Source organism: Oryctolagus cuniculus, chromosome 19 (genome assembly GCF_051225735.1).
Source record: "Oryctolagus cuniculus isolate XC-2025 breed Fujian yellow rabbit chromosome 19, ASM5122573v1, whole genome shotgun sequence".
Lineage (NCBI taxonomy): Eukaryota > Metazoa > Chordata > Mammalia > Lagomorpha > Leporidae > Oryctolagus > Oryctolagus cuniculus.
Window position 1 is genome coordinate 6,619,737 of NC_142885.1, and position 13,427 is coordinate 6,633,163.

At 48.1% G+C, this 13,427-nt stretch overlaps 1 protein-coding gene across 3 annotated transcripts in view; it reads right to left on the reverse strand.

Annotated features, from left to right (window-relative positions):
- RNF216 (ring finger protein 216) overlaps nucleotides 1–13,427 on the reverse strand; it is a 138,448-nt gene that overhangs the window by 124,050 nt on the left and 971 nt on the right. The window contains exons 2-3 of one of the 3 annotated variants that reach the window (XM_051839048.3): nucleotides 8,775–8,910; nucleotides 1,387–1,520 (exon numbers count right to left, since the gene is read on the reverse strand). In XM_051839048.3, the coding sequence (XP_051695008.2) occupies nucleotides 1,387–1,520; nucleotides 8,775–8,865 (225 nt within the window). In that variant the 5' untranslated portion in view covers nucleotides 8,866–8,910. The remainder of the gene's footprint in view (nucleotides 1–1,386; nucleotides 1,521–8,774; nucleotides 8,911–13,427) is intronic. The other 2 variants (XM_089320895.1, XM_070064338.2) reach the window with 2 other exon arrangements.

The window sequence follows — 13,427 nt, forward strand, 5'->3', positions numbered from 1 at the left end:
GCGCAGATGATGGTCTACATGCATGTCCCCTCGCCATCCACCTGGGAGACCTGGATGGAGCTGCTGCTGGCTCCTGGCTATGGCCTGGCCCAGCCCTGGCAGCTATAACCATGTTAGAGAATGAACCAGTGGATGGGAGATCTCTGCCCACTGCCTTTCAAATGAATAACTAAATTAAAAAAAAAAAAAAAGGCAGGGCCGGCGCCGCGGCTCACTAGGCTAATCCTCCGCCTTGCGGCGCCGGCACACCGGGTTCTAGTCCCGGTCGGGGCGCCGGATTCTGTCCCGGTTGTCCCTCTTCCAAGCCAGCCCTCTGCTGTGGCCCGGGAGTGCAGTGGAGGATGGCCCAGGTGCTTGGGCCCTGCACCCCATGGGAGACCAGGAAAAGCACCTGGCTCCTGGCTCCTGCCATCGGATCAGCGCGGTGCGCCGGCCGCAGCGCGCCGGCCGCGGCGGCCATTGGAGGGTGAACCAACGGCAAAGGAAGACCTTTCTCTCTGTCTCTCTCTCTCACTGTCCACTCTGCCTGTCAAAAATTAAAAAAAAAAAAAAAAAAAAAAAAAAAAAAAGGCAAGACACTTGGGAGTATTATAAACTGTTCTACGTGTAACAAGATTTGAAGATTTGCTGAGATTTACACAAATCTATTATGTATTTATCTACCTATAATTTTTTAAAAAGATTAATTTATTTGCATGTCAGAGTTACACAGAGAGAGGAGAGACAGAGACAGAGACAGAGAGAGAGAGAGATCTTCCATCCGATGGCTCACTCCCCAATTGGCCACAATGGCCAGAGCTACGCCCATCCAAAGCTAGGAGCCAGGAGCCAGGAGCCTCCTCGGGGTCTCCTACGGAGATGCAGGGGCCCAAGGACCTGGGCCATCCTCTACTGCTTTCCCAGGCCATAGCAGAGAGCTGGATTGGAAGTGGAGCAGCTGGGTCTCGAACTGGTGCCCATATGGGATGCTGGCGCTTCAGACCAGGGCGTTAACCCGCTGCGCCACAGCGCCAGCCCCATCTATAATTTTCAAGTAGAAAAGCTGATTGTAAAATTCATGTGAAAATAGCAGCACGAGAAAACTGAGGATGGTGCTGAACATACGGGATCATTCATTCGGGTGATGAGCCCTCTCTGGTAGAAAGACACACGACAGTGCTATAGTGATTACAGAAGTGCAGCAGGGGTGGCGCAGACCTCCAGCCACAGACAGACACACACGACCTCTAAAGCTACGGGAGCGTGAGCTAGGGTGAGAGCGGCTGTTCTCAGAAACGCAGAAAATGTACAAGCGGTGCTCTCAGCTGCTCGGCAAGGCCCACAGTGGAACCATCAGATCACTAACTTCCAGTATGTTGCATCATGGGACATCTGAGAAAAACTGACCTCTGTCAGAATGACATCATCATCCAAGTCCTCTTCTTCATGATGCGGAGGTGCCGGGGTGACCAGCATTGGAATCCCTTCCTCATCAGAGGAGTCAGAGATGGTGATGGGCCCATCTCTGAGACTGATCCAGTCTACGGGAAGGCAGAGCAAACGGTTACTGGGAGACGAGCACCATACATTCGGTCCTTTAACTCTGGTCTGAAGAGGGAGAAGCCGAAAGCTGCTAGTGGGTTAACTAACCTCCCTCAAGCAGCAGCTGCAACTCAGCATTTCACGCCATGTTTCCAGGGGCCACCACTGTGGCACGGGCGTTAAGCCCCTACCTGTAATACCAGCATTTCATTTGGATGCCAGTTCAAGTCCCAGCTGCTCCACTTCTGATTCTTGCTAATGTGCTGGGGGAAAGCAGCAGAAGATGCTGCCAATCTGCCCCCAATCTGAGAGACCTGGATGGAGTTCCAGGTTTCTGTCTTCTGTCATTCCAGGCATCTGGGAAGTTAACTAGCAGCTGGAAGATCTGTCTCTCCCTCTTTGTTACTCTGCCTTCTAAGTGAGTGAGCAAGTAAATACATACAGGAGTCATGTTTCTATGCTGATTCTTTTCAGTAACACATTTTAGAAATTGCTACCAAAAAATCTGACAATAATACTAGGCTCAGATTATCAACTTTTTGGTGCTGCTGTTGTTTGAGAAGTAGAGTTACTGAGAGAAAGAGGGAGAGACAGAAAGGTCTTCCATCCACTGGTTCACTCCTCAAATGGCCGCAATGACCGGAACTGGGCCAATTCAAAGCCAGGAGTTTCTTTTGGGTCTCCCATGTGGGTGCAGGCACCCAAGCACTGGGGCCATCTTCTACTGCTTTCCCGGGCTATAGAAGCAAGCTGGCCAGCGCTGCGGCTCACTAGGCTAATCCTCCACCTTGTGGCGCCGGCACACCGGGTTCTAGTCCCGGTCGGGGCGCCAGATTCTGTCCCGGTTGCCCCTCTTCCAGGCCAGCTCTCTGCTGTGGCCAGGGAGTGCAGTGGAGGATGGCCCAAGTGCATGGGCCCTGCACCCGTGTGGGAGACCAGGAGAAGCACCTGGCTCCTGTCATCGGGCCAGCGGCGGCCATTGGAGGGTGAACCAACGGCAAAGGAAGACCTTTCTCTCTGTCTCTCTCTCTCACTGTCCACTCTGCCTGTCAAAAAAAAAAAAAAAAAAAAAAAAGCACGCTGGATAGGAACAGGAGCAGCCAGGACTCAAAAAGATGCCTACACAGGATGCTGGTGCCGCAGGCTTAGCCCACTATGCCACAACCATCAGCCATCAACTTTTTCTAGGATTTATTTATTGGAGAGGCAGAGTGACTGGGAGAGATAGAAATCTTCAGTCCACTGATTCACTTTCCAAATGGTTGTAACATCTGGGGCTTGTTTAGGCTGAAACCAGGAGCCTGGATCTCTATCCAGGTCTCCCACTGGGGAGGCACAGATCAAGCTCTTGGGCCATTCTCCTCTGCTTTCCCAGGCGACACCAGCAGGGAGCTGAACTGGAAGCAGAGCAGGCAAGACTTGAACTGGTACTCACAGGAGATGCTGGAGTTCCAAGGTTAGTCCACTGCACCACAATTGCAGTTTCTATCAACTTTTTCCTATATTAGGTTGGAGAAATTATCGATAAAATGTTTTCTAAAAGATTTATTTATGGAGCTGACGCTGTGCCTTAATGAGTAAAGCTACCACCTGCAATGCAGGCATCCCAAACCGGCACCGGTTAGAGTCCTGGCTGCTTCACTTCTGATCTAGCTCTCTGTTACGGCCTAGGAAAGCAGTGCAAGATGACCCAACTCCTTGGGCCCCTGCATCTGTGTGGGAGACCCGGAAGAAGCTCCTGGCTCCTGGCTTTGGATCAGCCCAGCTCCAGCTGGTGCAGCCATTTGCTGAGTGAACCAGCAGATGGAAAAACTCTCTCCCTGGCTACCCCCAACTCTGCCTTTTAAACAAACAGATAAATATTTAAAATAAAAAGATTTATTTATTTATTTGAAAGTCAAAGCTACAGTGAGAGGGAGGGGGAGACAGAAAGATACCTTCTATCTGCTGATTCATTCCTCAGATGGTTACAACAGCCTGGGCTAATCCAAGCCAAAGCCAGGAGCCAGGATCACCATTCAGGTCCCCTAAGTGGGTGCAGGGGTCCATGGGCCATATTCCACTGCTTTTCCCAGGGCAGGAGCAGGGAACTGGAACGGAAGTGCAATAGCCAGGAGCTGAATCTGCGGCCATGTGGGACGCTGGTGTTGCAGCCTGTGCTCAACCCACGGTGCTACAATGCCAGCCCCTGATAAAATCCTGATGCCTCTTTCTTTAAAGTGAAATCATGGCCTCCCAAAATATTCTTCCTAGGAACAATGGTTCAATTATTTAAACTGCTAGGTATGAACAAAAAATCCATTTAAAAACAGTAACCCTTTCATTCAATATTTAAAACATTAAAATTTGCTCATTTTAGACATAAACCTTAAGGATTATTTAAGCAAATATACTTCAGTAACCATTTAGTATATATGACAGGAAGCAGTGTATTTTTCTTAATTTTCCTGAATATAATTATAAATAAACCATCAAGATGCAATAATTCTCAGGGCTGGCACTGTGACACAGCAGGTTAAGCTGCCATTTGCAATGCCGACATCCCATGTGGGCATTGGTTTGAGTCCAGACTACTCCACTTCCGATACAGTGGCCTGCTAATGCACCTGGGAAAACAGTGGAAAATGGCTCAATTGTTTGGGCCCCTGTACCTACATGAGAGACCTGGAGGAAGCTCCTGGCTTCAACCTGGCCCAGCTCTGGCTGTTGCAGCCATTTGGGGGAGTAAACCAGTGGATGGAAGATCTCTGTCTCTACTTCTAACTCTGCCTTTCAAATAAAATAAATAAATCTTAAAAAAAAAAAAAAAAGATGCAATAATTCTGTCCAAGGTATCTACTTCCTTCTATCTGCTTACAGATAGATGACATTTTATATGAATCCCTGGGTAACAACACAGATACACTTTTCTCCTAAGTGCCTCCACGGAAATGTTAAAGGTTAAAATGGGCAATGAAGAGAAAGTATACTCAATGTTCTAAGGGAAGGCAAGGTTGGGGGAAGAAAAAAGCAATACCACTGTAATTTTTGAAATTCTTCCATTAAAGCTATAATTTCTTTCTCAAGGTTAATGTTTCAGGTATTTTTTTGGCACCCTACAATTTGAAAAGCCATTAAAAACCAACGACTTAATTTAAGTCCTACAAGAAAACAATGGTGATACCAGGGCCAGCAGTTTAAAACAAAACGTATGTCTGTAGGATATAAGGTTGGATTGACAGTTCTACTACACACTAGCTGTTGGAGTTGTCACTTAAAGTATCCATTTCCTCAATATTAAGATTAGCAAATAATTGTGAAAACCCACATAAAATGCTGTTTTATTATATAGCACTTGATATATTACAGAGTTGCCTCCTTTCAAATCCAGTGGTGTTTCCACTATACCACAGCTACCTTTAACTGTAAATTATGTTCCATCATCCTCTATGTAGGGCAGCTATGAAGACAAATTGAGCAATAAATATATCTTCTATCTATGGTAACTTTGAAACAAGTATTTTGTTGGAATATTCACAGAATTGAAAACTGGGGGGCTGGTGCTGTGGTGCAGCAGGTTAATGCCCTGGCCTGAAGCACTGGCATCCCATATGGGCACCGGTTCGAGATCCAGCTGCTCCACTTCCAATCCCGCTCTCTGCTGTGATATGGGAAAGCAGAAGATGGTGGCCCAAATGCTTGGGCCCCTGCACCCACATGGGAGACCTGGAAGAACTTCTTGGCTTCAGATTGGTGCAGCCCTGACCGTTGTGGCCAATTGGGGAGTGAACCATCAGATGAAGACCTCTCTCTCTCTCTGCCTCTCTTCTCTCTGTGTAACTCTGACTTGCAAATAAATAAAATTTTTTAAAAAATTTACTGTTAAAAAAAATAAAAAGAAAACTGGACTTAAAGGCCTATATAGATAAAGCTATCACCTAAAATGAGGGCTTAGAATGTCCATTATATCCAGGGATCGGTGCTGTGGCTTAGCTGGTAAAGCCGTTGCCTGTAGTGCTGGCAGCCCATAAGGGTGCTGGTTCAAGTCCCAGCTGCTCCATTTCTTTTTTAAAATTTTTTTTTTTTTATTTAACAGGTAGAGTTATAGCCAGTGAGAGAGAGACAGAGAGATAGGTCTTCCTTCTGTTGGTTCACTCCCCTAATGGCCACCACAGTCGGCGCTGTGCCAATCTGAAGCCAGGAGCCAGGTGCCTCCTCCTGGTTTCCCATGCGGGTATGGGGACTCAAGCACTCAGGCCATCCTCTGCTGCCCTCCCAGGCCACACCCAGCTGCTCCATTTCTGACCTCACTCTCTGCTACAGCCTGGGAAACCAGCAGAGGATGGCCCAAGTGCTTGGGCCCCTGCACCCGCATGGGAGACCTGGAAGAAGCTCCTGGTGCCTGACTTTGGATCAGCATAGCTCCAGCCGTCGCAGCCAACTGGGGAGTGAACCAGAGGATGGAGGACCTCTCACTCTGCCTCTGCCTCTGTGTAACTCTGCCTTTCAAATAAATAAATGTTTTAAAAATAATAAAAAGAAACTTCTGGTAGAACGAATCCAAAAGATCATCATTACCTTCCAAAGCCCCACCAGGATGACGACAGTAAAGGAACTCAAGAATAACCCTCAAGTACAAACGAGGAGGAGAAATGGGAGTTGACAGCAGGAAAGAGACTTCAACAAAATTCTTCAAATCAGCAGCTTTACAAGAAGCAAGCTCTGTATCAGCATGGAAAAGGCTCCAACACACAGTCTGCAGACGGGACAACCAGAAATGGCCTAATTCACACTGCAGCGTCCCAGGAGAGCTAAGACGCGTGTGGCGTACGATACTCCTGAGGGCACAGGTGAGCAGTGATGAGTCTGCACTGCGAGCAGATTTCCAGATTTCTCCTCTCCCACGCAGCCGGGCGACAAGTCACGACTCACACAGGCAACAGACAGTCTAGGCACAGACTGCCCTGTGTTTAAGCTTCCTGGGAGTTCACTGAGTTTTCATATTTTTTTAAAGAGTTATTTATTGGGGCTCGCGTTGTGGCTTACTTTGTAGAGCATCACCTGCAACGCAGGCAGCCCATTCCGGCACCAGTTTGAGTCTCGGCTGCTTCAGTTTCAATGCAGCTCCCTGCTCATGTGTCTGGGAGGGCAGTGGAGGATGGCTCAGGTGCTTGGGCCCCTGCACCCACGTGGGACACCCGGAAGAAGCTCCTGGCTCCTGATTTTGGAGCCGCCCAGCTCAGGCTGTTACGGCCACTTGGGGAGTGAACCAGTGGATGGAAGATAGCTCTTTTTCTCTGCCTTTCCCTTATCTCTCTGTTGCTCTGACTTCCAAACTAGTTAATTTATTTATTGTTTTTGAAAAAGTTTGTATTTAAGGCCCAAATAAAAGATAACAACCACAATACTTATCTTTTATATACAGAAAACTTGGAATACAAGTTAAAACTGAAATTTAAAACTTTTTCAAAATCACAATAAATTATGGCTACCATCACTACCCAAGTTAGAACACACTATTAATAAAATTCTAAAAATCAATGTTTGATACTCAGAATTTGCACAGCTTGAGCAATTTTATTTTTCTCAATTTCTTTGCATAACAAAATCTGCTCAACTTTAAATGCTCTGAAAGCCAAGTACATATACTTTATTCTCTCCTGGAAAACAGTCATCTTCGTGAGCACAAAATACCATCAACAGAAGAAAATAAAACCTGCACAACCTCTTCCTTGGAATTCATATTTGCAAAAAATGAATACATTAGGGATTCTTTTCCTACTCATCAACATGAATTTTTCCTTTTAGTCCAAGTGCAAATGTGAATATTTCACAGGAAATTTCAAATACACTTAAGAGTATCACAGAAATGCAGGTACTTTTTAAAAAATATATTCATTTATTTATTTGAAAGGCAGAGTTACACAGAGAGGGGGAGGTCTTCCATCCACTGGTTCACTCCCCAAATGGCTGCAAAGGCTGGGGCTGGGCCAGGTAGAAGGAAGGAGCCAAGAACTCCATCTGGGTCTCCCACATGGGTGGCAGGGACCCAAGTACTTGGACCATCTTCTGCTGTTTTTCTAGGCATATTAGCATGGAGCTGGCTCAGAAGTGGCACAGTCAGGATTCAAACCATCACTCCTATGGAATGCCAGAGTCACAGATGGCAGCTTAACCTGTTGTACCATAATACCAGTGCCAGGCACTCTTCTCTTTACAAACCAGTAAAATTCCCAGAATTTTAAGTACCATAAAATTTCCCGGGAGGCTGAGCCATGGAGGGTGAGAATTCTCCGCAGCATCTGCAGCACAGAGTGCACCTTTACTGTTACCATGCTCTGAGCCAGAGAACTGGCGCTCCAGTAACCCCACCTCTCAGATCCCGTGACTGCAAGTTCATAGCTGTTCGGGCAGCTTACAGCTTTTAAAATGAACTTATTTTTATTTATTTATTTTTTTGAGAGACAAAGACTGAGACAGGGCTTCCACCTGCTGGGCTACTCCCTAGTTACCCACAGCAGCTAGGGCAGGGCTAGGGCCAAAACCAGGAGCCAGGAATGCAATCTAAGTTCTCTATGTGGGTGGCAGGAACCCAGTTTCTTGAGCCATCACTGCTGTCTCCTGGGGCCTGCATTTCCAGGGCAGGAAGCTGGAGTCAGGAATCTACTACCAGCACTCCAATGTAGAACAGGGGCTTTTTTTTTTTTTTAAGAGATTTATTTATTTATTTGGAAGTCAGAGTTACACAGAGAGAAGAAACAGAGAGAGAATCTTCCATCTGCTGGTTCATTCCCCAAATAGCCGCAATGACCAGGGCTGGCCCAGGCTGAAGTCAGGAGCCAGGAGTTCCCTCCGGGTCTCCCATGTGGCAGGGCCCAAGCACTTGGGCCATTATCTGCTGCTTTCCCAGTGCACATTAGCAGGGAGCTGGATTGGAAGTGGAGCAGCCGGGACTTGAACTGGCCCCCACATGGGATGCCAGCACTGCAGATGACAGCTTAACCTGCTACACACACAGCCCTGGCCTGAACACGGGCATCTTAACCACTAGGCTGAACATCCATTCCCTGCGATGGATGATTCTCAAAGTCCACTCAAGCCAAGAGGTATCACCACTGACGTAATTCTTCTCTGGCAAGTCCCTTTATGCTGAAATCTAAAACTCAAATATCTCTGGATTTTAAATGATGAAAACAGGGTCCAAGATGACACGGCTGCTATACTAAAAGAAAAGGCAACCAGGAAAGAAAAAATGAGACAAGTGCACAACTCACCTTGTCCCCGGTGGCAGTGAAAGTTGTTCAGGTGAATTACCTCTTCATTGCTGTTTCCCTCTGCCATTTTCAAACACAGACTTGCACACATATGGCTGCTAACATCTAAACATGGTGACCTTCTGCTCCAAAGGGTCTGGAAAAAGGAGAAAAGAGAAGCACTGAGGGCGATGAAGTAGGCCAACACTGTGGTGTGCTGGGTAAGGCTGCTGTCTACGATGCTGGCATCCCATATGGGCGCCAGCAGGAGACCCAGCTGCTCCACCTTTGATCCAGCTCCCTGCTAATGGCCCGGGAAAGCAGTGGAAGATGGCCTAAGTGTTTGGGCTCCTGCACCCACGTAGGAGACCTCGAAGAAGCTCCTGGCTCCTGGCTTTGGCCTGGCCCAGCCCATTCACTAGTTCAGTACATTAGGCTTCAAATGTAGGCATCATGATCTGAAGCCCAGAGGTAGCGCTGAGTGTCAGGGGTTTAAATGACCTGCTGTAAGCCCTACTTCTGGTGAAGAATAAAATTCCATCATAAACTGGGGCACTGATGTGCCAATCCCAAGGAATCTTGAAGGGTCACTAGTAATCTGTTTAACTACAGGCCTGACGTCCTAACTAAATTAGACGTAAAATTAATTACATTTTCCTTTGATTTCCAGCATTAAATTGAAGGAAGCTAGTTATGATAAAAGAAAAAGAATTTAAGTTTAGCTACTGGAATTTAGTGTTCAAAATACTTTTTAAGATTTATTTGAAAGGCAAAGTTTACAGAAAGAGAGAAAATAAGGAAGTGATCTTCCAGCTGCTAGGTCATTCTCCAAATGGCAACAACAGCAGGGGCTGAGCCAGGACAAAACCAGGAGCTTTCCTAGGCCATTAGCAGGGAGGCAGATCAGAAACGGAGCAGCCAGGACTTGAACCGGCACCCATATAGGATGCTGGCTTTGCAGGTGGCAGCTAAACCCACTATGCCACAACACTGGTCCTTGTTACCTTGTAATGCTGTGATGAAGATTAAATGAAATAAGAGAGACCAATTTATACATGGTCATTCCATCAAAAGAAAAGCTTTCAGTCCAGTGCTATGGCACAGTAGGCTAAGCCCCTGCCTGAAGCACCAGCATCCCACTTTGATCCAGCTCTCTGCTATGGCCTGGGAAGGCAGTGGAAGATGGCCCAAGTGTTTGGGCGCCTGCACCGCGTGGGAGACCTAGAAGAAGCTCCTGGCTCCTGGCTTTGGATGGGCTCAGCTCTGGGTATTGCGGCCATTTGGGGAGTGAACCAGCGAATGGAAGACCTTTCTCCGCCCTGTCTCTGTAACTCTACTTCAAATTAATAAAGAAAATGCCACACAGCTCTTTCCTGGGAGACTTCGGAGTCCCATCAGTGGAGGAGCACATGTACACAATGAAGCTCACTGTGAATGCGCGGAAGAGAGCAGGGCGAGCGCAGGGCGTCGGGGAAAGCGAGGCAGCTAGTCCAGCCTTCCAGCAGTCTCACAAGGCCACCTCGGAAGTGGATCCCTCGTCCTCACCACCTGTGCTGACAGCAGACTACAGAAAACAGCCCAGGCGAGCCCTCCTCATCTTCTGATGAAACCATCAACAAAGAAAACTCTTACATGTTCTGTGGTGGTCTGTTATGCATCAACAGGAAACTGAGCCAATGGGAAGCAATGCTTTGGAAAATCAACTTCACCGCAATGTGTAAGGCAAATGAGAAGACAACTGGCGCCAGGAAACCAGAGCCAGTGAAGCCTGGAGGGGAGGTAACAGTGTGATGGCGGAGGAATGACATACAAGAGACTGTCTGCAAGTTAGACTCAACGAGATTTCTGTGTGAAACTGGCCATCACCGCAAGGGGAAGAAAGGAACGGGAGTGGACGTGGAAGTTAGGGTTAGGTGACTACAGGATGGAGATGCTAATGAAGAACAAGACAGATGGTGAACTGAGAACACAGGCAGTGTGTGTTCACTGTAACACGTAGACAAAATGAAATGATGAAGGTGGAAGGATGAAATTCATAAATACAGGCATAATTTTATCAACAAGTTTGGAATTTCAGTAGTGCTTGAAAGAGCTCAAAAAATCATGTCATCAGTTGTAGCCACAAGAGGTAAGGTTTTCAACAAAAATTAAAATCAAAATATTCAGCGAGTTGGCTGGTTTTACAGAAAACATTAAGATCTGGGAACTGGGACAAATAAGCACATCTTCATCCACTGTGGACAATAATAAATATTTCTTTTAAAATTTATTTAATTTATTTATTTCAAAGAGAGGCAGAGGCAGAGAGAGAGGTCTTCCATCTGCTGGTTCACTCCCCAGATGGCCACAACGGCTGAAGCTGGGTCTTCTGGGTCTCCCACATGGGAACAGGAGCCCAAGACTCGGGCCATCTACTGCTTTCCCAGTCACATTAGCAGAGGGCTAGATCTGAAGTGGAGCTGCTGGGACTGGAACCAGTGCCCATACGGGATGTCAGCACTGTGGGCTGCAGTTTTACCTTCTTTGCCACAGTGCCAGTCAGTCCCAAAAATAAGTATTTGCAATGAGTTCACAACTGAATCTTCTGTCATGAACCATGACACACTGTCCTTTCCATCCCAAATACTGCCCTTATAGGCTCCATCCCTTGACACAGAATTAAGTTTCCCCCCCTTTAAACCATCAAGCTCATCATGGCAGAATCGAAATCCTAACCACGGCCAGCAGAAGCAGCACACAGAACGCTGCATCACACAGCCTTGCTGACCAGCCTCACCTTCACCTCGCCCTCCATCCACCACTCGGCAGTGACAATGGCTCTGCCTCAACCACACTGTGCCGCCTCCTATCCCGGGCTCCTCGCGCTGGCTGTACTCCTCTTCTACACTGCCTCTTGAGGACCGGATTAAATCCACTCACCCTTCAGCCCTTCACTTCCTCAGAGAAAACCCTTTCCTATTCCCCTCCGCACACCGCCGCCCGCTCCGTGAACTCATACAGCATCCCTCAGCTGTCCAAAGTACTTAGCACAGCAGAAATGTCACTCGGTCACTCAGGACACTGCTCACCACGGCTCTCCGTGCTGAACCTTCCAAGAAGGCGGGATCATCTGTTTGATTCATGTTTCTTGCCCCAGGACACAGCACGGTGCCAAGCACAACGCTGCCACTTTGGCAACACTTTGTGAATAGGCAGCATTCACAGGTACAGATGGACAACTAGTGAAAGACTCCGGAAACACTGAATTCAAGTCCCGACCCTGACCTTCAATGTGACCAAGTAAGCTGTTTTCAACATCTTAGTTTCTTCCCCTTAGAAATAGACAATGAGGCCAGTGTTGTGCATAGTAGGTTCAAGACCAGGCTGCTCCACTTATGATCCAGCTCCACGCTAACGGCCTGTGAAAGCAGCGGAAGATGGTCCAAGTGTTTGGGCCCCTACCACCTCCCATGTAGGAGACTCGGATGAAGCTCCTGGCTTTGGCCTGGCCCAATCCTGGCTGTTGCTGTCACCTGGGTAGTAAACCAGCAGGTGGAAGATCTGTCTCTCCTCTCTGTAAGCACGCCTTTCAAATAGGTATTTAAAAAAATATATTAAATAAAGATAATGGGGCCAGCAGTGTGCTGCAGTGGGTTAAACTGTGACACTGCCAACCTACGTCAGGCGCCTGTTCAAGTCCCACGACACTTCCAATCCAGCACCCTGCTAAGGCACCTGGAAAAGCAGCAGCAGATGGCCCAAGTACTTGGGCACCTGCCACCCACGTAGGAGACCAGGATGGAGTTTCTGGCTCCTGGCTTCAGCCTGCCCCAGCCAGTTGGCAAAAACAATGGATGGAAGATCTCTGTCATTACACCTTTCAAATAATAATAAAAAACTAGCTGGCGCCACGGCTCACTAGGCTAATCCTCCACCTGCAGCGCCGGCACCCCGGGTTCTAGTCCCGGTTAGGGGGCCAGAGTCTGTCCCAGCTGCTCCTCTTCCAGGCCAGCTCTCTGCTGTGGAGGATGGCCCAAGTGCTTGGGCCCTGCACCCCATGGGAGACCAGGAGAAGCACCTGGCTCCTGCCATCGGATCAACACGGTGCGCCGGCCGCAGTGGCCATTGGAGGGTGAACCAACGGCAAAGGAAGACCTTTCTCTCTGTCTCTCTCTAGCTCTGCCTGTCCAAAAAAAAAAAAACTCTAGCCTGAAGTAAACCAAGACTCCACTAGTGAGCGTAATCAATACTAGCTCATCCTCCCGTCAGCAAACACTCCTCTCCCGCCCATCCTATCTGTATGCTTTCAGTCTCCGAGTCAGAACCCAAATCATTAGACTTTACTACAAGGCCTTCAAAGGTTTTTTTTTTTACGATTTACTTATTTGAAAGTTAGAGTTACAATGACAGAGGAAGAGACAAAGAGATTCTATCTGCTGGTTGACTCCCCAAATGGCCACAACAGCCAGGGTTTGAGCAGGGAGGCAGGAGCCAGACTCCTCCGGGTCTCCCACGCAGGTGCAGGGGCCCGACGACCTGGGCCACCCTCTGCTGCTTCCCCAGGCCACAGCAGGGAGCTGGCTCGGAAGTGGAGCAGCCGGGACTCCAACCGGTGCCCGCACAGGACGCCTGCAGCGGGTTAACTCACAGAGCCACTCAACAGCTCTCTCTTCAGAGGGGTCCCTGTGTGCAGCG